We start from the raw sequence: 26,184 nt of genomic DNA on the forward strand, positions 1-26,184 counted from the left end.
GGAAACTGTCACATAACCACTTCTGTGGAAATTACACACAAAAATCTCATTCACCTAACAATCCCATGGTGATGCCACTATTTTTAATGAAACGTAGTGCCACAAAAATAGATCTCTCTCAGGGTAATGAAAATGGTAAACAAACCACTTTTTCAATTTCTTAAAAGCTTGATTTTTTTCAATGCTAGAATACAAGTGTTTTCAATTAAATGTTTTAAATGGCTGATGCAAAAGGTAACATAAGCCTTATTTGGTGGTGGTGGTGGGGGAGTTAGTGTGTAGAAAGGGGATGAAAGCAGAACATCTGGCTTTAACAGAGGTGGAATTGGGCAAGGCATTTAACCTTGTGCCTGAGGGGTAATAACAGCACCCTCCTCATAGGATGACGGTGAAGAAACAGGGAGACAGCACAGGTCAAGTGCTTAGCACCACACCTAAGCCCACTATGGAGGCTCTGCACCCAGTAGCTTTCATTTCTACATGCCATGTTACCTCAGTGACTATCTCAGCAACCTTTCTAGATGAGAACCATCAACATATTACAGAAAAGGAAGCCAAGGCCAGAAATGCCAGGTCTGTTATTTGAGGTCTCACGACTTGAAAGTGGTAGAACTGGGATTAGATTTCAGATCTTTCAGACTCCTGAGCTCCATGATTATTCGTATGGCACTGATGAAGGCACCAGAGATATGAAGAGGCACAGGATGGGATATTGGCACTGACTTGATTGCCTTGAGATGTAGTGCCTTTTATTCCATGGCGGAACTGATTGAAGTGAGGTCAGCAAGAAACAGGCAGTTACCTATACGCACAACAGATTGTACAATCATTTCTATCAGAGAGCATTTTGGAGCACTGGCAATGGTACCAAAGGGCTTGGGTTTTGATGATCTTGAGATATGATCTTCTGTATGTCACTAAACCCATCAGTGAGATGGGGGTAATACCCATCTCAGAAGGTTGCTGGGAGGATTAGATGAGATAATCAAAGCTTTCTATTTCTGCATACTGTCTTGCAATTACTATTATTGCTTACTATGTTTCCTCCTCCCTTGGTACCTTAAATATTCAGATATCTGGATTCTGTTTTTTGAGGCTTTCTCATCTCTGATAGGAATTTAGTTAACCTGATCTTTAACAATCTCATATAAGGGACTGTAGTAGACTCTAAAGAGGAACTGTGCATGCTGCTATAAAATAGAGAGGTGGGATTAAGGGAGGCAGGCCCAGTGTGACAGTGGCTTAAGAGGTGGCCATTAGAAAGAGGGGCAAACCTGTCATTTGTCACTACTGGCTTTTGTTGAACATTGACAAAGGGATGTCTGTGCACAGGGTGTGTGCCACAGTTATCCAAACCCTAGGAGAAGACATCAAATTCATCATGCAACCTCCAGTACATGGTGTGTATCTCTGTGTCCTTGCAAATCCATTCCCCCTTCTAGAAGTCTCTCCCATCTTCCCTGTAATGACATGTCCTGCCTTTTCTTCAAAGTCCACCTCAAACTTAACACGTCTAAGCATCAGCTTCCCATTAGCAGGTCTTCCCTCCAATAGCACCTAGTTGTGGGGTCCCTCTTGCTCTATCTCTCACTCTTGGACAATAATTCAATCATGAGGCTCAGAGACTGAATGTTTCCTGAAACTGCACTGTTCTACCTGGCACCAAAGGTGCCAGGTTCTAAATATGGTGCTCAAGGTATTTGGGTTCTAAATATGGTGCTCTATTCAAAGTATTCCTATCACTTTAAAACCCCACTGCTCCTTGCTAATGTTTCTGAAATCACTAGCACTCTGGGGGAGACCCTGGTTTTCTTCATGTGAAGCTATGTATCACTTTAGGTATTCCTGAAGAGGTCTATTCTCTCCTGCTCTTCTCCCTACCTTGAAATTTTACTTAACTTTTACATATACATTGAACTCAATTTCAGATTACCACTGTCCACCTCACCATTCCCCTAGAACCTGTTTGTTGTTGTTGTTGTTGTTGTTTTTGAGACAGAGTCTTGCTCTGTTGCCCAGGATGGAGTGCAGTGGCACAATCTCGGCTCGCTGCAACCTTCGCCTCCTGGGTTCAAGCGATTCTCCTGTCTCAGCTTCCTGAGTAGCTGGGATTATAGGCGTGCACTACCATGCCCAGCTAATTTTTGTATTTTTAGTAGAGACAGGGTTTCACCATGTTGGTCAGGCTGGTCTCGAACTCCTGACCTCGTGATCTGCCTGACTCAGCCTCCCAAAGTGCTGGGATTACAGACATAAGCCACCATGCCCAGCCAGAACCTGTTTTTACATGAGAGAGCAGGTAACTGGCTAAGTGACCAATGTGAGGCAAGGGCTTTCCTGCTATCAATAGGGCTGATTTTTATCCCCTAAGGAATAAATGTAGGTGAGATATTTCCCAGATGAAGATTTAAGACATACTAATATGATTAACCAGATCTTAGACTGAGAAGTGGTAGGGGCAGGTGAAGAGAAACTAACATTCATTGATGGTCTATTAAGAGCCAAGTTAATTTTCTTAAAAAACAAAATGAAGATTGCACAGAAATATAATCAAGGATCCTCTTTGGCATCCAGCTGCCAGAGTGGCTGAAGACCCAAAACTCAGCACTGGGAGCGGAACATAGGAAAATCTAAGGGTAAGACTAGGCAAATTTGCATATTACACTAAAGACAATTCTTGAGGCCAATAAATAGTTCTCTTAAGTGAATTGAGTAAGCATGGCACAGAGTTCTGAATCTTTACTGATCTCTACTATTTGGCATATTATTCTCCTAGCACTTACCACTCTGTGCGCCAGAGAGTAACATGGAAGCATGACACCTCCCAGTAAAATCTGTCATAATCATGATATGGCTGTAACATTAGGGTCAACCAAAAAAGGAGACTTTACATATATTTTTAAACTTCAAAGGTCTCTAAGTTCCAGTAATGGTTAGATGCCTTTGCCAGAATATGTACTTCTAAAAATAAAAACAGAAACATAGCTGATGCCTTAGTAATATGAAATAATCTGGGGTTTTGCCATCATGCCCTTATTTGGGAGCTAAGAGATAGGACAGCAGTTTGGGTACGACTGCCTTAAAATTACATCATTTAGTCAAATAAGACTCTTTGAACTGGGCTTAAGATAAATATATATGTTGTGAATTTCAGGCCATAAAGGTTTTGCTGACATGACGAGTGAGTGAAAGTTAAGTGCCATTCTGCAGCTAGAATGTAAACATGGTCCAAGGCAATGAACATCAGCCTTTAAATCCTGGGCTTCACCTCCCCTGGCTCATATGCTCTTGTCCTCAGCATGAGATGCTCTTGGTGGCCCCAAAGTCCTTGACCTACCCGTAGTAAGCCTGTTTCCACAGATGATGAGGTAGATGGGTTTTGCGGCTATTGGATCATTAGCTAAAGAGACTTGGGATTGGAGAACATGGAGAGGCAGCCTGGTATGAAAGGATGAAAACAGGCTGTAGGATCAGACAGAGCTGGGACTGAATCTTGCCTGGTTCTGCTATTACCTAGCTGTGTAACCTCCCACCAAGTATGTAGAGCATGCTGAGTCACAGTTCCCTCCACTGTGCACTAGGGATACTCTCTCTCAACTTGCAGACTTAGTGGGAGATTAGAGATACTGTTTGTGAAGTACCTGGCACTCAATCTGGCACATAGGAACTAATGGCAGTTGCTATTGTATGTGACAAGTATATAAGCTTCATCCTACTGTTGTGTTAAATGCTCTACCAGGAATGAAATGACATAAAGGACATTTGCCCCTTTCAAACTGGGAAGGGTGGTAAGTTGGTATTTTGGTCTTCTATAGTAGAGTCTTGCCTCCATAGCAAAGCTGCCAAGTATGACTATAATTGTTAGAAATGACCAAACTTTTATTTAGATATTAAGCTGGAAACCATCATTCTCAGCAACTAACACAGGAACAGAAAACCAAACACCGCATGTTCTCACTCATAAGTGGGAGCTGAACAATGAGAGCACATGGACACAGGGAGGGGAACATCATACACCAGGGCCTGTTGGGGGGTGAGGGGCTAGAGAAGGGAGAGTATTAGAAGAAATACCTAATGTAGATGACGGGTTGATAGGTGCAGCAAACCACCATGGCATGTGTATACCTACGTAACAAACCTGCATGTTCTGCACATGCACCCCAGAACTTAAAGTATAATAAAAAAAAGAAAAGAAATCCAACAAAACTATTACTAACCAGAAAAGTCTCTTCCTTACTGAATTAGAAGAATAAAGACATCATTGAAAAGCTTGGAGCCTAAGTGACGATGTCCTTAGTGGGAATGCTACCCACTGTGGGAGTGCTACAATGCCAAGGCAGCCACTGGGGGCCACTGTGGTCACCCTTCATTACAGCTTGCAATATCTACATCCAGCAGTTAAAAGAGACAGAGAAACCAAAATGCTGATACACTTTGAAGTCAGAGTAAGTTTACCAAAGATGATGGACTTGGTATTATATTTTTTTTAAAAAAAGAAAGAAAATAATTCAATCTGGGTTCCTCTTGTGGAAAAGCATATAAGAAAAAGGGAAAGAACCAGAAAATGGAAAGCAAAATGATGAAAGTTGGAAAGTCTGTACTGAGGCCCTATTATTGGAGTGGTGGCATCCTGGCCTGAAGAGGGATAAGCTAGTGTGTAGTTTGCTAAGTTTTTCTGAATAGGTATAGGGTTGGTATAAGGAAGATGCTGACCAATTGTTGCAAGTCTTCCAATAATAAAACCAGGGGAAACAACTTCAACTAGAACAAGGTGATGGAGGCTGAAAAAGAACTTCTGAATGTCAGAGGCTTGCAGGCTACATCAGGATGCTAGGGGAGGTAGTGGGCTCTCTGCCCACAGAGTTTAGGTGCACGCATGTTTGAAGCAGGGGGTTATGAATATGTTAACAGTGTTATGAGTATGTTAACATTTATGAATATATTAGCTGAATCATGTCTAAATAATTTCTCTTACTCCTTACTGCTCAGAATCTGTCAAGGGCCACTAACAGCAAGTCATTCAAAGTCTGTTAGAAATGGAGAAGTTCAGGTCCCACATCAGACCTACTGCATCGGAATCCTATTGAGATGGCATCTTAAATTTTTTATTTTTATTTTTAAATTTTTGCGAGTACATAGTAGGTGTATATATTTTTGGGTTACATCAGATATTTTGATACAGGCATGTAATGCATAATAATCACACCAGGGTGAATGAGGTATCTCCATCATCTCAAGCATTTATCCTTTGTGTAACCATCATTCTACTCTTTATCTCCATGAGTTCAATCGTTTTTACTTTTAGATCTCACAAATAAGAGAGAACATGAAAAGTTTGTCTTTCTGTGCCTGGCTTATTTAATATAATGACCTCCAGTTCTCTGTATGTTGTTGCAAATGACAGGATCTCATTCTTTTTATGGCTGAATAGTGCTCCATTCTTTTTTTTTTGAGACGGAGTCTCGCTCTGTCACCCAGGCTGGAGTGCAGTGGCGCGATCTCGGCTCACTGCAAGCTCCGCCTCCTGGGTTCACGCCATTCTCCTGCCTCAGCCTCCTGAGTAGCTGGGATTACAGGCGCCCGCCACTGCGCCCGGCTAATATTTTGTATTTTTAGTAGAGACGGGGTTTCACCATGTTAGCCAGGATGGTCTCAATCTCCTGACCTCGTGATCCACCCACCTCGGCCTCCCAAAGTACTGGGATTACAGGCGTGAGCCACTGTGCCCGGCCTAGTGCTCCATTCTTTATATGTACCACATTTTCTTTATCCATTCATCTGCTGATGGACACTTAGGTTGCTTCCAAATGTTAGCAATTGTGAACAGTGCTAAAAAAACATGAGAGTGTAGATATCTCTTCGATACACTGATTTCCTTTCCTTTTGGGTATATACCCTGGCATGGAACTGCAGGATCATGTTTTTAGTTAGCTCAATTTTTAGTTTTTGAGGAACCTCCAAACTGTTCTCTATAGTAGTTGTACCAATTTATGTTCCCACCAACAATGAACAAAAGTTCTCTTTTATTTATTTTATTTTTTTAGAGATAGGGTCTCGCTCTCTCACCTAGACTGGGGTGCAGTGGCATGAGCATCCGCCACCTCCTGGCACAAGTGATCCTCCCAGCTCAGCTTCCTGAGTAGATGGGACTACAGACATATGCCACCATGCCCAACTAATTTTTTAATTTTTTTTTAATAGAGACTGGGTCTCACTATGTTGTCTAGACTGGTCTTGAACTCCTGAGCTTAAGCAATCCTCCCCCCTCGGCCTCCCAAAGTGCTAGGATTATAGGCATGGCCATGCTGGTCAGGGTTCCCTTTTTGGAGACGTCATCTTGATATGTTGCACAAGCTGGAGGGCAGTCGCTATTCACAGGCCGGATCACAGCACGCTGCACCCTCAAACTCCTGGCCTCAAGTGATCCTCCCACCTCAGCATTCCCAGTAGCTGAGACTACAGGCACATGCCTCCAACATTGGACTCCAGAATCTTCATTTTTAACAAGATCTTCAGGTGAAGTGTATCTTTTCCTCCTATAGACGACTCTGCTACCCACAATAAAAAGCAGTATTTAAAATTCTTAAAAATAATCATGAAACTCTTTTTTCATAGTGTAGTTGACAGAGAGCAAGCTGTCTGGTGATCACATTTTCTTTCTCACTTTTTCAAATGTCATTTGTTAGTTGCCTTATTGAACATTTCCGCAGATATTGGAATTGTTTTTATAAACATCAGAAAATTAAGTTTATAAAGTTCTTATGGAGGCGAATAAACTGATGTTCAAAACTGGCCTCCTTTTTCGGCTAATTCATGCATAAATATTATGACAAGTACAAAATCAGTTACGATGGGTGCAATAAAATAACATAAGATTTGAAATCCTACTGCTGATTCAAGTGTGGTCAGTAGACTAATCAGTGAAAGAGAAGCCAAGGACTAGATTCAGGTCTGGACTCTCGTTGCCAGCTAGCTGGCTGTGTGACTCACCCTTCCTGGGCCTTGGCTTCCTCATCTGCGAATAAAGAACAGCTAGGTTGATTTCTATGGCTTTTACATCTTTAATATTCTACGATCCTATGAGCTACAGTACTCTCAACAGAAGCATGGGAAATCAAATTTTCCTTAATTAATTGCATTTAACCATCTAATTATCTGTATGACTCATCAATGAAAGGGCAAGCTGCTGGAAACCAAGGTGTCCAAATACCAAACAGATGAATGAAAACACCTCCATTGGGAGCAGGAGGGTATGGGCATTAGAGCCCAGAAGGATGAGCAGCTCATGTGTTCCCTGTAAACAGCTGGCAGCTCAGCCCAGCTGCTCACAGATCAGACTAATGTAGGTTGCTCACCCACGTGCAATTATGTGTGAAGTACGGCATATCTAAAAATAGCCTAAGCTCAGCCACAGAGATTAATACTGTCGATGGCTTTCAACTTACTGTCAGGATGACAAGAAGGAGAGTAACCATAGCAACAGAAAAATCAACATGTAAAAAACCTCTTCTAAATTAGCTGACAGGAAAAGTTTAGGTTTAATAAAACATATTTTCAATTCCTGTCTCTAAACCTTTGAATTCAAATAATTCCATCACTTGGAGGTAATAAAATTAGAATTTTGGTAGTTTTGGCAACACAAATGGCCTTCTAGTTTTGGGTTCCAAAACTGTGAGGAAATACTGTTAACCTGTCAATTTTATTATCTCTATAATTAAAGGGCCATTTGAACAAATGTCATTAAATAATTTTTAACTGAAAGGATTTTCTCTATATTTGTTCTGCTATCAGTTATAAAAACAGCCTTAAATAGTACTTGACATTTTAAGATACTTATTGCATGTGTGACAAAAACATAGGGTGATATAGTAATAGCAAAGATAGAGAAGCAACCTAAGTGTCCAGCAATGGATAGATGATTGGATAACGAAAATGTGCTACATATATAAAATGGAATACTGTTCAGCCATAAATAAGAATGAAATCATGTCTTCTGCAGCAACATGGATGGAACTGGAGGCCATTATGCTAAGTGAAACCACTCAGAAATAGTCAAATTCTGCATGTTCTCACTTATAAGTGGGAGCTAAATAATGTGTATATATGGACATAGAGTGTGGAATAATAGACACCGGAGACTCAGAAAGGTGGAAGGGTGGTGAGGGATGAGAAATCACTTAATGGGTACAATGTACACTATTTGGGTGATGGTTCCACTAAAAGCCCAGACTTCACCACTGTGCAGTATATCGATGTATCAAAACCGCATTTGTACCCCTTACATTTATACCAAAAAGAAAAGAAAAGAAAACAAGGTGTGATGGAGTTCTCTCGATATGAATGGAACTTTGTGAAAATAATTAACATTAGGAAAGGATCTGGAGAAGTAACTCCTAGAGTAAGTTTCTGAGACAGCTCTCACAGCCACCTCGGTAGCCTATACCCCAGTGCATAATGGAGGCTCAGCGGCCCTCATGTCACTAAGTGCCCCAGAGGCATCATTAAGTTCTGACATAGCTATTCTTGCTCAAGGAGCTCACACACCTCATCTTAGAACTAGCACATCCCAAATTCCAGCATCGTTTTGCATCATTTGATAGAGGAATATTCAGTTGGGTATTGGGAAATGTGGTACTAGTCCAGCTTTTCAACTAACCAGTTGTAGACCCTGGACAAGTTATTATTCAGCTCTATGGCCATGGGCTGGAAGAGTCTCTCAGATTCTTCCCTGAGAAGAGACAGTTAAAGAGTTGAAGGGAAAGATGAGATGACTTGTGTTTAATACCCACTTTGGGCCATTCCTGATACTAGGGTTTAAAAATATTTTTTGGCAAGGAACTGGCAAGATAGATGGAAATGTCAAGTACATATGTGTCGACATATGAGGACACATTCATAAGCAGGCCGAGTTAAGGGACAGGGCCTGGGTTCAACCCTAGATCTGTTTGATGCCTCATGAGGTTGTCTTTCTCAGACACCACTTCACCACCCTTACAACTGGCTCTGCCTGCTATGTATACAGGTTGACCCCCGAGTGCTAGTTACATGCACTGAAGTCATCCACAGATTTTCAGGGCATGTCTTCTATTTTCTAAGCATAGAAGATTAGGTCCCTTGGAAAGTCCCTCTGTAATCTTCCTTTTACCTAGGCAACCACTGTTAACAGTATTTTCATACCAAATATATACCATTTTGCCATCTGTTTTTATCACCTAATAATCTATCACTAACATCTACTTATGTTAATATTTTAATCTTTATAAAGATTGAATTATACTATATTCAATCGCTTACTAATGAACATTTTAGTCCTTCCAATTTTGTTCTCCTTTAATAATCAGAAAGAGAAATACATCTATGGAAAAAATAAGGGTATTAAAATAATTTCTTAAGAAGCCATAATATGTTAAAAAACAAATCAAGAGCATCAAGTCACTTAATCTTCGTGTTTTCCTTAAATCTTTGCTTAGAAACAAAGTTGCCAAAGAACCTAGGAGCATCTTTTAATTAACCATTGTTATATTGTGAATTTGAACTGAAATGCATCTGTGGGCCTTGGGGCCAGGAATTCTTGGTAGCATCCCTTAATCCCACTTTAAAAACGCGGTCATGCTATTTATATGAGGGGAAAAAAAGTCAACAGCTATGTGAACAAGTTCTGGCTGAAAGTGAAACGTATACACAAAAACAAATCTAGTTTTGTGGTTAGTTGAAAATTCACAGCTGGTATAGGCTTTTCTTTCCATTTTAATTAAAGTGTTTTCCCCTCCCATGCAATGAGAAAATGCTCTTTTAGTGCTGATTGAAAGACCAAAGTCAGAGCAAAAGCTGTTTGAAAATTCCGAGGCTTAAGTAAAGCTGCTTTAAAAGCTGCTGTGTGTACCAAACAACTTGGAAATTTCCTAGCAGGATTTTGTAGAGTTCCAGTAAATCTTTCTCCCTGTCACTTCTGTGCTCTCTTACTTTGGTGAAAACTAAAGTCAAGTAACGCAAAGGTTATCCAAGTAGCCAGAAAAGCAAAAACTATACATTTCTTTAGAAATTAAAATTATATTTAAACAAGTAACCATAATTAGTCATAAACAACTATATAAGCTATCTGTTTATTAGTTCTTTTTGGTATATTTTAAGGTGCAATGATATTAGATAATGTAAGATTCATGTAAAATTAGGTCTGTAACTTATTACCCCCATTTTTCCAAGAGAAAGAGAATGAGTTATTTTTCTTTAATTATTATTTTCTTCTTTTCTCTTCCCTCCCTTTGCCTTGTTCTCCAATTCCTACCTAGCTCTTTAAACGCGACCTTTACCTGCCCTTTACCAGACACTCCCTACAGGGCAAGCTTACCTAACTATGTGCTTGCTTAGCTCCAGGACTGGAAATCTCTCCCACCCAGAGATTTCTTTGAGACAACAGTCACTTTACAACCTCCAGTATGCCCGAGATGAAACTCTCCCCGCACTGGAGAGTATCTCAGACAACAGTCACTTTACAACCTAGCTCTGCCTGTGCTGGTGCCAGCTTAACCACCTGGAAGATAAGGCACTGAAGCCACTGACACAGACCTTTACCTGCTCGTTCCTTCCCTGTTTGCTGTTCGTGCCAAGTACCCCTTTAAAAGCCTTTGTTTTCTGTCCCCAGAGTGAGGTGGTACCTTTAAGGGCAGGAGTCTGTACTTCTTCCCCTAAGCTAAGCTATGGAATAAAAAGTCTCCTTATACCAGAACTCACTCTTGTTAATTGGACTCTGCAAGTGGTAAGTGACTGAACTGGCGACTTGGTTATAGGTCTATACGAATTTTTAAAAATGATCATCAAGCAGCTTACTAACAAAGTCTGTAAGAGGTAGATCAAATGTGACAGGGGTAATGTTTCTTGCTGTGATGAGATACTACCCTATCAATCATCTACCAGGGTTTCTCCTGCTGTTTTTCCCTCTTGAGCCCTTTCCCTGCAGGAGTGGTTGAGACAGTAGGAATACAGCTGAGGGTAGAACAGGACCCAGCCAGCTGCTAATAAGACACTGTCAGGCAGCCAGCCACTTAGATCAGCATCTCTCCAAATCTTTTAAGAGAACATTTATTATTTTATTGAGGCCAGTACGGCTTAGGCTATACCCAAATGACAGCCGTTGTTACTTGTAATGGCTTAGAGCTTGTTGGGGTTTGAAGGCAGAGTTTACCTCCAACGAAGGCCCCAAAGGCCTTGGTGGATTCTCTTTGGTTTCTCCTCACAGGTGGGATGCATCCTGATTTCTTATAATACCTGGTATTGCCATTTCTTAACACCACAGAGCAGCACATTGGCCATTTCCATGAGTACATGTCTTAATTTCCTAATTTCTTCATAAATTACCAATCTTAGACACTGGCCAGTGAAGCAACAAAGGCTGTCCATAAATGGGCTAAAAAAATAGCAAAATGGTGCATGACAAAGGCTTTTGTAAGCAGCATGGAGTTACTGAAGTGATTCATACATGAGTCAGCATAGGGCATCTCTAATACGAGATATACAACCTTTACAAATGCAGAGCAGTGCCTGAAGACTTTCCAGTGTGACATACATGACCCACATGCAAAATGAACTTCAAACTGGGACATTTCTTAGAATATAAGCACAGTCAGAAGTAAGAAAAGGTCATGCATTTCAGGCAGGTGGTTAAAAAACACATTTTTATAAAAAAAGAATTGTCAAAATAATAATCACATTAGTGATTACTGACAGGTTGGCACAGCAGTATAGCTGATTATTTGATCTTGAAAACTCAGTATTTCATTTTGGTTTGAGGTAAATAGACATTTACAAAGGGCAGTATACCAGGAGTTGAGATTTGTAGTCAGATTGCTTTTAAATAATTTTTTATTTTATTATTTTTGTTTAGAGAAAGAGTCTCACTCTGTCACCCAGGCTGGAGTATGGTGGCACAATCACAACTTGCTGCAACCTCAAACCCCTGGGTTTAAGCAATGTTTCCATCTCAGCCTCTTGAGCAGCTGGGGCTACAAGGCATGTGCCACCATGCCCAGCTAATTAAAAAAAAAAAAAAACTGTTGTTGTTTTGTTTTGGTAAAGACAGGGTCTCAGTATGTTGCTCAGGCTGGTCTCAAATTCCTGGCCTCAAATCTTCCCACCGTGGCTTTCCACAGTGCTGGGATTACAGCTGTGAGCCACAGCATCCAGCTTATAATCAGATTGCTTGATTTTGAATTTCCACTCGATTTACTAATGATATAATCTTGGGGTATTTTCTTAATCCCTCTATGCCTTGGTTTCCTCATCTATATAATGTAGAGAGTGAGAGTAATAGTAATTCTATTATACGGCTGTTGTAAGGATTAAATAAGGTAATTCATGTAAACAGCTTAGCACAGGGCCTAGAACAAAGTAATGCTAATGGCTATCATTGTGATGACTCTCATCGTTCCCAGGGCCAAAGTAATTCACTTACCAAGATGAGTGTCCATCACCTTTGCACAGTATTTGCACATGGCATCCAGGTCATTCAACTGTCCTTGAAGGAAGGAAATTTGGGCTTCTAATTCTTCTTCCTAAAATAAAGGGATAAACATATGGAAATTTTTTAGAGATTGTCAAATAAAATCCCCAAAGTTTTCTAAATGATCTAGACTAGTTTAAAGAAGCATGATAACTTTTTAAACCTAGACAAATCAAAATAGCAAACAAAAACAAAATCACAACTGCCACCACCAACAAAATAAAAAAAGGGTAAAAACGGAAAATTTTAAAGGTCTGGATTTTCCTAATTGAATTCTAGCTTTAGGCCACGTGTAAAGTTAGTTAGATTGCATATACAATCTTGCATTGCATATATTTGCATATACAACCTTGTATTTAAAAAGTGCACAATATATCTTCAATAAGCATTGAGCAACACAAATTAAGAGGGCAATTTGGATTTCAGTGAACTATACTTGCTAAGCAGCTGGTACAAAAACATTGCATTTTTTTTCACACATTTGAGAAACCAAAGATTTCCCATTTTATAAGACAAATCTCTAAGCCTGGAACCTGGACTGTGTAAAAAAAAAAAAAAAAAAAGACATATCTCATCATTTTCTAGACAATGATAATCTCTTAAAATGTGAGATTTCCTAAAGCGCTTGGAAAGGTTTTGCCTCAGCAGCCCATAAATTGTTGCTCCTCTCTCTTGATATGACACTAGAATACTTCATTTATTTGTTTGTTTCTAGGAAAAAGTACTCTGGGTTGAATAATTATCTAAGTTAAATTATTTAAAAACTAACAAAAGGATGAAGTCGTTTTTTTTTTTTTTAAGGAAAAAATATAAGCAAAAAGTTTCCCAAGGAAATTTGGAAGATTATGGGAGTTTTTTTTTTTTTTTTTTTTAAGAGAAAAAGAATAATCCTAATCATTTAGGATACTCTAAACAAAGCTAGCTAGAATACGAAGAAAGGATATTGCCAAGGCTGGAATAGGCTAGAAAATTGATTTTCCACTCTTAGATCTACTTGTCCTTTTGCATAAGAATCCTCTGTATCATTAAAAAAGAAGGAAAGAAAAACCTACTAAGGTATCCTTTCTCTTTGAGAATGAGTATAATTTGACTTGTGCATGGAAATTAATAGTTGAAAAGGTTACTTGTAGATGTATCCCATTTTAACAATACGCACATGCAGCACTGCAAATTATTGTTTTTAACTGCTGCCTGAAGAACTAGCCCTTAGGAATAGGCATTGAAACACTTGACACAGAAAACAGACATAGTGCTGGGCGCGGTGGCTCATGCCTGTAATCCCAGCACTTTGAGAGGCAGAGGCAGGCAGATCACTTGAGGTCAGGAGTTCGAGACCAGCCTTGTCAACATGCTGAAACCCCGTCTCTACTAAAAATACAACAAATTAGCTGGGAGTGGTGGTGAGCGCCTGTAATCCTAGCTACTCAGGAGGCTGAGGCAGGAGAATTGCTTGAACCTGGGAGGTGAAGGTTGAAGTGAGCCGAGATCATGCCACTGCACTCCAGCCTGGGCAACAGAGCAAAACTCTATCTCAAAAAAAAAAAAAAAAAAAAAATTAAAGAAAAGAAAATAGACATAGTAGTAGCAGCTCTAAAAACAAATTACTGTGAAATGTCGACTGTAGGATTTACAAGCACTAACCATGTTCTTTACATATTCTACAAGTGTAGCAGCCTCTCCTCCAATACTCAAATAAGAACAAATACTACCACAAGAAGCTTAGCCAAAGGATAATTAGAAATAATTTTGGAGAGGTGGGGTTGTCTTCCTAACTCTGCAGCTGAGCATTAAGGTAGACAAGGATGGGGCGTTTCAGGGCTTTTTTCTACTCTTTTTCTCACGTGTTTCTGCACAGGCTTGAATTTCCCTGGTTATCACAGGAAACTGTAGGAATTAGAGAAAGAAGGCTACATCTGCTGTTTAATAATGATTGTGGTTAGTCTCCAAAGATGGCCACCATCAATTTCTTCCCTCCCTGACTCTGCATGTTGCTTCATTACGAGGTAGTATGTATTCCCCCTGTCCTTGAATCTGGACTGCCCTATGACTTGCATTGATCCAGAGCATGCAGCCGAAGTCAAACTTCTAATTCTGAGCTAGTTTAAGGGGACTGCCAGCTTCCGATTTCATTAGAAGCTAGCTATCATGCTGTAAAGAAGTTTAGGCTACAATACTGAAAGAAAGGACAGAACATATAGAGAAAAAGAGGGCACATGAGAAGCACAGAAGTTCTAGACATGTGAATAAAGTTTTTCTGGTCTTTTCAGCCCAAGCCAGCTGAAGCCAGCCCAGTAAGTGACCCAGTCAATACCATGTGGAGCAGAAGAGACCGAGCCCTGCCCAAATTCCTGATCCACAGACTTATGATGGGAGTACTAGATTTTGGAGTAGTTTGTTATGCAGCAATAGACAATAGAAATAGTGGCAGAATGAAAACAACACTAACTTAGCATATGGCATGAGGAAACATAAGTTCTATTCCTGGTCCTGCCATTAATAAGTCAGGGGACCTTAAGTAATTATCCACTCTGGACCTAAATTCAGTACTCTCAGGTGAATGCAAAAGTTAGAGGCTTTGCTTCCAAGGAACTTACAAACTAGTAACTGGAATAAGAAAGTTATATGGTCCCAGTCTACTCTACTGAACCATTAACTTTTGTTTTTTTTTTTTTTTTTTTTTTTTTTTGAGACAGAGTCTTGCTCTGTCGCCCAGGCTGGAGTGCAGCTGCATGATCTCTGCTCACTGCAAGCTCCGCCTCCCAGGTTCATGCCATTCTCCTGCCTCAGCCTCCCGAGTAGCTGAGACTACAGGCGCCCACCACCACGCCCAGCTAATTTTTTGCATTTTTAGCAGAGATGGGGTTTCACCATGTTAGCCAGGATGGTCTCCATCTCCTGACCTCGTGATCCGCCTGCCTCGGCCTCCCAAAGTGCTGGGATTACAGGCGTGAGCCACTGTGCCTGGCCACCATTAACCTTTTTAGTTTGTGGCAGACACAAACCCCAAGTAGCGGAGTCTAGAACTGTACCGAGGCCAGAGTTTGATAGTCTTTTAAAAAGAGAGGGCCAATCTATGGCCTGTGTTTCGCCTTACAAGTGGCTACCAATTGGGGTGCTGACAGCCCAGAGTGGATCAAGGGCACAAGGAATGCAGTGCTTCTTGGCTTAAAAACTTCTCCTCTATTTACTCCATGCATTAGTTTAATTTGGATTAGCCACCACTTATTTTAAAATACAAAAGCCATTGGGAGCTTTGATACTCAGCAGTCATTCCTACCTGAATGGATTTATTTTCTTTGGAAAGGAAATCAAACTGGGTAGGAAGAACTTAGAAGACACGCTTTAGAGGATGTAGGCACAGCCTGTTGGCAGTGAGGTGTTGAACAGCTGGTGGAAAGTATGAGCTTAAAGAGGGCCTCTTTCTCAAAACATTTTATTTCTCTAGCAGGAACATTACTGTAATAAAGACTGCGATGAGACTGGGGCCCTCTAACTTGTATAGTTAATGGAGAAGTCCTAAGAGTGTAGCAGTCCAGGGCACTTGCTGGGCAAATATGCAAGGATATAAAAACACAAATTTGCAAGTTTGCAATTTTTGCTTAGGGCTCTGGTGGCAGCCACTGAAGTGCATCTTGAATACCTAAAACCCAAGTAGATCTTGATACAAACAGAATCTGTTTGTCTCAATATAAACACATGGAAAAAGGCAACTTTGAATCAGTTAAACCTTCTTTTTCAAACGGATGGTTATATAAAAGCCAAATATGTGAGATAAAAGAGGACTACTCTGGCTGAAGCACGCTGGGGTACCAAGAGCCTCGTCCATAGTCTGAAATCCAGTGTATTATCCTTCTAGAGTTTGCTTAATCTTAAAACATTTCTAAACCCTTCAACTATCACTCAGACTTTATAAATAGAAATGGAATCACTTGGAGGCAAAAGGGTGGCTTGTCATTTATTCTTCACTATATTATATAATTACAGATAAAAGAAAGAGCCAAGAATCAAGCTTCCAAAACTGTGGGAACTGACTTTACATTTTTATCTTTTCTCATCCTCCACACTCCTCCCAACTAACAATGCTTTAGACATTGACAGCTTTAGTTATTTGTTTTCATTAAATTGGTCCTCTGTAATAAAAATTCTTGGCTAATTCCCTTGAGGTTTTATGAAACCAACCAGTTAGTGTAACTGTTATGTGTAAATAAGACACTAAAGATAAATGTTTATTATATTTACTTTTATGTGTATGTCCTGCTTTCTATTATAGGAGGGCATAGGGTGGGGAACAAAGGAATGCTGAAATAGACACAGCTGGGTTTGCATCCTATTTTTCTCAGTTATTAGCTGTATAATCTTGGACAAGTTCCTTAATTCCTTGGTCTACTCAACCCCACCCGGCAGGATCGGGGGAGAACAAAATGAGAAAATATGGAGAACACAGCATCTGGCACAGAGCAGACACTCAATAAAGGTAATTATTATTTCTTTAAAAAAAAATTTTGTAATCAAGCTAAGACAGTGAAATGGATTTAAATACAAAGTTTTATGATTCACTGTTGGAAAACATTAGTTTCTGGCTTTAAAACCTTTATGTAGCTTAGACCAGAAAGATTAATTAAAGCTTAAGAGCTCATCACCGTCTTAAACTCGGGATAGCAAACTAATGTACAAGGCAAGAAATTGATAGAGGAGGATAAAGTTGGGCCACCTGTAGACCACAGTGTGCAACATCACCAATTGTAATTGGTGCCCTATAGCAAAGGACCAGAAGATGAGGGCCACTCTATCAGAAAAGAAAAATAACTAGCATCAAATCCCTTTATATTGATTGTAATATGCCAGATACTGAGCTTTGCTGTATTACCATGTTTACTCTTCACACAAACTTCTGAGGTATATTCTCTCATTATCTCCTACATAAAATATGGTCTACTCCTCTGTAAGCCACATTCTCTGGTAGTGTATGCTAAGGTTTAGATAGCTCTTTGAGAACCCAAGTCACTTGGCCTGCTACTCTCATTTCTTCCCTGTGTACACATCCCTTCCTATGCTCCGTTACTATGGTCCTTCCCATGAATAATCCCATATTTCAGTTTCCTTTACCTGAGATTCACCAGTTGTAATGCTGAGCCCTAATACCAAATTGCTTATTGTTTTCCTTCAAAAACATTCAGATATGATTGGCTGTGTTGTTTTGTTGTTTGTTGAATGATTTTTTTGACTAAATAATCTGAAGAAATCGTTTTTTGAATTTGCTTTTTAATAAGTGGTGTTTCTACTATCATTTTGCCCCAAATAGTTGATGCATCATTATACTTCTATTGAAATGTTATGTATCTCAGCTGTTTAAATTTAATGTCAATTTTATTAAATAATTCAATGTATTCCTGCTATTTCTTTGTTAAAAAGAGGACAAACTTTCATAGTTTATTATTTATTCATATGTTAATTTTTTCAAAAATGATGTTCGTTTGCATTGTGTTAGGCCTTGTGAGAAATACAATAATGACTAAAACATGGCCTCTGAAAAAGTTTAGGGGATGGTCAAACCTGTACAGAAAGCCAAGAGAGGTATACGATAAGTTCTGTAGAAGAGACGTGAGAGAGGACTCCTTACAATTCTGGAAAGGGAAGATGATTTCAATTTGTGTATGTAGAAAGGAAAGGAGGTTTTCTAGTATTTCTGAGGGGTCCTGAAGAAGGAGGGTCTTGGCTTAGACAAAATAATAAGGAAAAATGTTTTAGGAGGCAGGAAAGTATGGCACCTGGGCAATGAGGCAGTCGCTGAGCTGAGCCAGAACATGGGGATAGTACGAGCTGAGGTTCAGCAGAAAGGCTTCCCTTCCTCTTCTGTTCATCCCTGTTGCATTTTCACTTCACATAATTATGTTTTCGGGGTTGGGGTTTGACATGCAGACTGCTGTGGCCACTGCCCCCAACACACACCATGCTGACAGATGATTATACAGGCTGCAGTGGTGTTTCTGTCCATGGACTAATTCAAACTCCAGGGGAATAGTGAGGCAGGAATGGCACTGAGGTGGAGTTCTGCTTAGCTTCTAAGTGGGTGTCCTCAGATCACAAGAGAAGCAGACAAGGGAACCAACATTAACTGTAGGCAGCAGGAACAGGCTAAATATAGCAACCAGAAGACAGGAAAGACGCCCAGTCTTTCTCGAGCAGATGGGTGAACAAGAAGTGGGAAGTAAAGGAAACGGAAAGTCTCAAGGAGAAAAAGTGGAAAGGCCACGGATGTTCGGAGGAAGCTGTGGTGTACACAAGGGCAAAACACATACACGGTGTGAATGAAATCCAAGTCAGAAGCATATGGTATCAGCAGAGGAAGATACCACCAGAAAAAATAGAAGAGCACAAAGAAGACTTTTTAAGAGTATTAAAATAAGTGGTATGAGGTGTGAAGCTGTACAGCCATACTGGTGAACAAGCTGGAATATAAATCACAAGCTTTAAAATCACTATATACTAGGCTTGACACTTACCTTCTCTGTGATTCTAACCAGATAGCAAAGTTCTTTGAGCCTCAGTTTCCTGTTTACAAAATGGTGATAATAATAATTTCTACCTCATGTGCTTGTTGGAGGACTGAATTTGAATTACATGAGGTTTTCCAGATTAAATACTTTGCACAGTGCTTAGTACGTGGTAAACACTCAATAAATGTGAATTTTATTGTCTCTGAATTTTAATACAATCCTAGAAAGTTATTTCAAAGGATCATGAATGCATGCAAAAATAACTCCCAGGATATTCATCACACATTCAATGGCAACATGCACACATATGGGCATAGGCACCTCACAGAAATCCTAAATGTCTAATGATGGGTGATTTGGGTAATTTGTGGAACATTTATAAACAGTATGCTATGCAAACGTTATTTTTTATTTATTTATTTATTTGAGATAGAGTCTCACTCTGTCACCCAGGCTGGAGGGCAGTGGTGTGATCTTGGCTCACTGCAACCTCTGCCTCCTGGGTTCAGGCAATTCTCTTGCCTCAGCCTCCTGAGTAGCTGGGATCACAGGCACCTGCTACCACACCCAGCTAATTTTTTTTTTTTTTAATATATTTTTAGTAGAGATGGGGTTTCACTATGTTGGTCAGGCTGGTCACAAACTCCTGCCCTCAAGTGATCCGCCTGCTTCAGCCTCTCAAAGTGCTGGGATTATAGGCATGAGTCATCGCGCCCAACTTATGCAACCTTCAAAAATGTTTTTATAGGAGAACATTTAAGAATGACATATCACATACTAATTGGGAAAACGGGTTACAAAGTAGTAGATAAACAATGATTCTGATTTCAAAATATATATATATATATATATATATGCATAGAAAAAAATAATGGATAGTGCCCAAATAGTTTATATTGGTTTCCTTCAAATGGTGGAATTATGGGTGATTTTTTCTCTCCTTTTTGCTAATTTTCAGTGGATTTTCTACAATGAAATTGGATCATATTTTTGTAATAAGAAAAATAATGCAAATAACATAATAGAGAAGAAAAAAGTGAAAGGTGATTGCCAAGGAGAAAAAAGACATAACTGATTCCAAATCAAACTCCAAATAATATTCTATACTCTAAACAAATCTGTACTCTAAATGACACTAAATAGAAAAACTTCTATGAAATGTAAAAAAAAAAAAAGGTAAATAATTAGCATATTTTGTCCTATGTGCAAACCCGGAGTAGTACAGCACTCTTATGGTAAAGGGCTTCCTTCTATATGATTAAAGTGAGAAAGTCAGTGGATGCTGCTCTTTATGGGTTGCCTAGAAATAATGTGATTCTTAAAGATATTTTAAAAATAAAGATGCTTACAAAATCCCCCAGTAAATAACAGTTCCCATTTTTGGACAGGATGTAAACAAGTTAAATGTAAATGGAAATGGCCTTTAGAAATTTTTAACTGAAATTCAAAGCTCAAGATGTCAAATTTATGCTATCCAATTATATAATTTCAGAACTGGAAATGTCTTTAGAGATCATTTATTTCAACCCCTTCTTGTTTACAAATAAAGCAACTTTTATATGGCCAGGTAGCTGGGCAGTAGCAGAAATCCCACTAGTAGGCTTCCTTGTTTTTCAGCCACTGAAGCACTGCGGTGTCCCACCACTGACATCCTCACTACCAGGGGACACTGGATTTGTCCAGAGAGGATGGGTTTTCATAACAATCACCGAGCCCTTTTCCTTCTACCCCACATCCTCCTGTACTAGCAGTGCTCCTTCCTGACTATTGAAGGCTACAGCAAAGTCACTAAAACCTAAACTCCACAGGATTTTTGTATCACTTTTCACTCCTTTAGTTTCCCCCCAGAAACTTGGATAAAACCCCTACATTAAAGAATACTGACTCCTTATAATTTATAAAGTTAAAAATTGCCTGTGATAAAATTGGGGTGGCCCGGTGAGGCATGAGTCAGGCTTTCTCCAGCCCAGCTCCTCGCTGATTGTGCTGCTTCAGCTGGCTCTAATAGATAGTGATCATTCAAACCCCTTCTCTTTAGCAGCCCAACAGCGGCTGCAGGGCAAGACCACAAGGTCAAGTATAGGGAGAAATCTTTATTTTTCCCCGCAAAAATTTTCTCTCCCAAATTGCTACTTGACTTATAGCATATTCCTAGAATTGACAAATTACATATCAACTCCACATTCTCTTCATTGGTTTACATGCGAAGAGTTTCAAATCTCTTTTTGAAGTCAGGTGTTGGCAGGTTAAAATAATTAATTCAGATCACATGCTTGCCGTGGGTGTGACATATGGGGTATGGATTACAAATATTTTAAAAATAGTGCATGTAAGGTTCACAAAATTAAGGGAAAGAAATTTCCCTTTATGTTCAGCTTTTTATTAAGTTTTATTGAGGGACTAAAAAAGATCTTCATTTCTTACTCCTTTTTATTCTTTGGGTCTACCTGATAAGGCAGAAATTCTTCATTGCCCAGTTATGACTAATAACTTCTTTTGTAGATAGTGCTAACCACAGACTCTATTTCCATTAGTTTTCTTATTTGTAAAATGGGAAGCAATTCTAGCAGTGACCTTATAGCGTTGCTTGAGGATTAAAATAGCTAATACATGTAAAATGCTTAGAACAGAGGACACACTTATACAAGGTGTTCTATAACTATTAGCACTTAGCCACCGTTTACAAGGAGAACATGCTCACACTAGGATATATTTGAAGCTTGCTTTATATGTAGAAAATCTCATTCCTTATTTGGTATTCAATTAATGTTATTAATATCAATTTTTTTCAATCTTTAATATGAACAAAAATCAGCTGGGGATCTTGCTAAAATGCAGAGTCTGATTTAGTAGGTCTGGGTTGGGGCCTAAGATTCTGCATTTCTAACAATCTCCCAGGGGATGGGATGCAGCTGGTCCATGGACCACAATTTGGATGGCAAGGATTTAAATAACTCATCTCATGCTCACCTTCTATTAATATTTACTTCTGAATAGAACTTCCCATCATTCTAGGAAGGCTGTGAAGTACTTTACTATCTATCTGATTTAAGGCAATTTTAACAGATGGCTGCATGGTTAGATGCATATTTGGTGACAGTCCAAAAGACCTCTTCTCAACAAGGAGTAGGATGCAGCGGGGAGAGAAGCAGGGTGACAAGCTTCCAGGAGAGCTTTCCAATCTCCCTGAATTAGTTTTGTACTGAGTAGCTCTATTATTCTATTTAGAGCTAATTCTTAGACCATTAGATATCAGTTTATTCTATTGTAAACATAAACATTTATACAATTTCTTATTGAGAACAAGTGAAATATGAATTAATTTTATTGGATTATGCATGCTCTCTTCTGTAACTTTGACAAACACAGGCTGTGTATTAAGTATCAGAGAATAAAAGATGTTTTTCAAACATAAAACGCAATGAAAAGGAAATGGCAAAAATACTTCCATAATTCATGGTATTTAAATTCATCCCTGATTTTCAGAAGATATCTTTCTGAATATATGATTTCTGAAAAAATAATAAGTAATATTTATTAAGAACTTTTAGCCTTTAGAAACATGCTTTTATACCTACTGCCATTTTAACATTGTGAGCCATTTTAATCTAATTTTGCTTTCCTAGGAGTTACCTACAAAAAATAATAAAGTAAACAGAAAAGACAAGAATGGTGCCAGAAAACAGGATCATGTGCTACAAATTCTAAAGTAAAGTAAATAAGGTTACAATCTGGAATAAGTATACTGGAAATTGAAATAGAACCTTTAATTAGGACCAACTTCACATAGGTGTAACCAGAGGAGGAATAAAACCTCACTTGCAGAGTTACAAACCTCATTATTTGCAAAAGTCCTATAACTGCAGTTCAAAATAATTATATGCATATGGTATGTCTTCTTAGCCCTGTAAAAATTCAAAAGGTATGAAAGGTGTCTCCTAGAAGTGCTTATGTATGGGAGTCTAAGTAAATGGCATTTGTGGAGAAATGCTCCCATCTTTTGGGCTTTTATGTTGTCATTTCTGTGTTGTGTTTTTATAATTAGGCAACCTGACCAATCATTTGGAAACCCATATAGTTCTCTCCTCCACCAGGACAATAAGCACAGATGTTACTCTACTTAACAAGGGTTTTCCCCCTCACCACTTACACGTGATAAGACCAACTGATGAAACCAGCCAGCCAGCACCAGGGCCTCCAGCTGAGTTTCTCATAGTAATGCTGGCTGGGCAAAACCATCTGCGTGCTCTCCCTTGCTGTTCCTGGCACCAAGGGTAGGCATCTGCACAATGGCTGACCCAGATAGAAAGGCCTGAGCCAAGACTGTTTTTCTTATGACAAAGCTAATTGATCCGTGTGAGGATGAAATGCACACACTTGTTCAACTTATTCTCTGGGCTAACTGACCTCTACAATGTCCCAATAGAGACAGACAAAAAACCGTACCCTGCAGCAAATCCAAGCTGAGGATCAAGCACAGTTTAAGAACTACTTTAAGTAACAATTGGTAAAAGCAAGTAAGTTTTGGAACAGCCTTGATATTTCTTTCTTTTTTTCTTTTTTTTTTTTAAACATTACCACTTCTAAGACTTCAGGAAAGAAAAAAAGGTGAGAAGGAAATAATTCTCTAAATTGCCTGGTTTATTCATATGCCTATCATACTTTTGTTAGTTCATCCCTTGTTATATCCCATCTCTCACTAAATACCAACAATTCCTATTAGCTTTTTAAATAAGTGGTTGGTAAATGCTGCTGAGAAATGAAGCAACTTTTCAGGCTCTAGAGGACGCCAGAGCAAAGCCTAAGACATCTCAATACTTGCACAACACACAAAACCCTCAACAGCATTCATTTATTCCTAAACGTTTACTGAGTGCCAGACACAATATCTGGCACAGAAGATACAGTGACAAGTGCCTGCAAGAGCCTTATAAGTAAACACAAGTAGTTCTCTGACATTCAAAACAGGGGAAGCATTTGCAGATTACGTAGGACACCCTCCATCTCAGGATGCTGCTGCTTTAGGTTTGGGGAGGGGCTCTGAAATCTGCAGCTTAACTAGGGCCCCAGCTACTTATTACAAGTGCTGAAAGCTCCTAGCAGAGAAGGCTCCATGGGACACAAGGTGTTTGGGCTGAGACTGGAAGGGACTCTATTTTGTGGCTACATCAATCACTCTGGTCAGAAGAGACAGTGAAGGGAAACAACACAGAAGTATGAGAAAGCATGTTTGGTTTAAGGGAAGTGAAACAGCTGTGTATTCCTGAGGGGCCAGGGAGGAGTAAGAGGGAGGACTGATTATAAGGCTGAACAGGGTGAGACTGTAAAGAGCCCTACAGGGCATACCTTAAAATTGAGGGATTTATCCTAGGGAGAAGGGCTCCTGCAGAATTCTGATGAGGAATCAAAGCATATGAGTCAGATATACACGATGCACACGTTGGTGTCATGAAATACTTTGGGTATATGTTGACCATTAATAAAATGGATTAACTCTAAAATTTCTAATTAACATGGGTTTGTTACTTGAGAACAAAAAAATTATGTAGAGTGTAACCTTTCTATATTCTCATTCCTCCAACTCGCCAAATCCAGAAGCTGAATGTCATGAACTGTGTAGAGCCAGTTCTGTTATAATGCTTGTTTTGAAAATGTGAACTTGTTTCAATGAGATCAATGTATTAGGGAACAATTGAGCATAACCCGAAGTTCACATTTGCTTACACACAACATCATCCTCAAGAAATAATGGGTGAATGCAGAAAACTACACATAGATGAACGCAGCTACACGTAGGAATGTAGGAATACACAAAATGCCTACATGCATGCAACACAGATAACTGCCAGCTACCTCCATTCTGTGTGTTTTATGGGCTACTTCCATAACCAAATTCATCAGATTCCATCCAGATAACTCTCCTCCACCACTTCACAGTGACTCACAAGCTGCAACCCTTCCAATGTCCACTTCCCCAACTGAGCTTCAGGTATTTTTCAAGGTAAAGTATCATATTTATTGCACTATTTCTTAATCACTTAACGTGTAAAACCACTCTACCACTTTTATTAGGTTCCTCCTTTGTTTCATGTGGCACTGATGACCTTTTTTTTTTTAGTGTTGTACCCCAATCCAATTTTCCCCACAAGCCCTGTGGTTTTTATCTTATTATTTTTATTATTATTTTAGAGACAAAGTCTCGCTGTTACCCAGGCTAGAGTACAGTGATGTGATCATAGCTCACCGCAGCCCTGAACTCCTAGGTTTAAGCGATCTTTTCACCTCAACCTCCCAAGTAGCTAGAATTACAGATGTGTGCCACCATGCCCAGCTAACTTTTTTTTTTTTTTGGTAGAAATAGGGTCTTGCTATGTTGTCCCAGCTGGTCTTGAACTCCTGGCCTCAAGCAATCCTCCCACCTCAGCCTCTCAAAGCACTGGGATTACAGGCATGAGTCACTGTGCCTAGACTCCCTGTGGTTTTTAATGCATGACTTTGCATAGCATAGTGATTTTGGGGAACATTTAAGTCACCTCAGAACTGACAATTCTGCTGCGTGGGGTGCAGTGGCTCACGACTGTAATTCCAGCATTTTGGGTGGTTGAGACAGGCAGGTCACTTGAGCTCAGGAGTTCAAGACCAGCCTGGGCAACATGGTGAAACCCCGTGTCTACAAAAAATATAAAAATTAGCTGGGCATGGTGGCTCACGCCTGTAGTCCCAGCTACTTGGGAGGCAGAAGGGGTTGGATTGCTTGAGCCCAGGAGGTGGAGGTTGCCGTGAGCCGAGATTGTGCCACTGCACTCCAGCCTGGGTGACAGCATGAGACCCTGTCTCAAGAAAAAAAGAACAGTTCTGAAGATGACTGTTCAATGAAGATAAATACATTTATGACAATCAAATTTATATTTTTTTCCAGAAAGATAACTGCAGAGAAGTTTCAGTCTAGACATCATGGTATCACTCAGTGTTTATGAAACAGAAGGGTTACCTGTACTATGGTTCTCTATAGGGGCTAGGGCTGATGTTCCCTGTGTCTCCTTCCCAAGAGGGCCCTGCAGCCATGAGCCCCCTCCAACCCAATCTACAGTTGTGGGCAGTGGCTGGGCCTGATGGATTTAAGGGTAATCTAGGAATTTTGGCCAATAAGACATAAAGGAAGTCTTGGTGAGTAGCTGTTGAAAATGTCTT

At 39.6% G+C, this 26,184-nt stretch overlaps 1 protein-coding gene across 37 annotated transcripts in view; it reads right to left on the reverse strand.

Moving 5' to 3' along the window:
• TBC1D5 (TBC1 domain family member 5) overlaps positions 1-26,184 on the reverse strand; it is a 598,207-nt gene that overhangs the window by 14,735 nt on the left and 557,288 nt on the right. For all 37 annotated transcript variants that reach the window (XM_063611375.1, XM_063611384.1, XM_055295545.2 and 34 more), the window contains one exon: positions 12,449-12,548. In XM_063611375.1, the coding sequence (XP_063467445.1) occupies positions 12,449-12,548 (100 nt within the window). The remainder of the gene's footprint in view (positions 1-12,448; positions 12,549-26,184) is intronic.

Source organism: Symphalangus syndactylus, chromosome 10, assembly GCF_028878055.3.
Source record: "Symphalangus syndactylus isolate Jambi chromosome 10, NHGRI_mSymSyn1-v2.1_pri, whole genome shotgun sequence".
Taxonomy (NCBI): Eukaryota; Metazoa; Chordata; class Mammalia; order Primates; family Hylobatidae; genus Symphalangus; species Symphalangus syndactylus.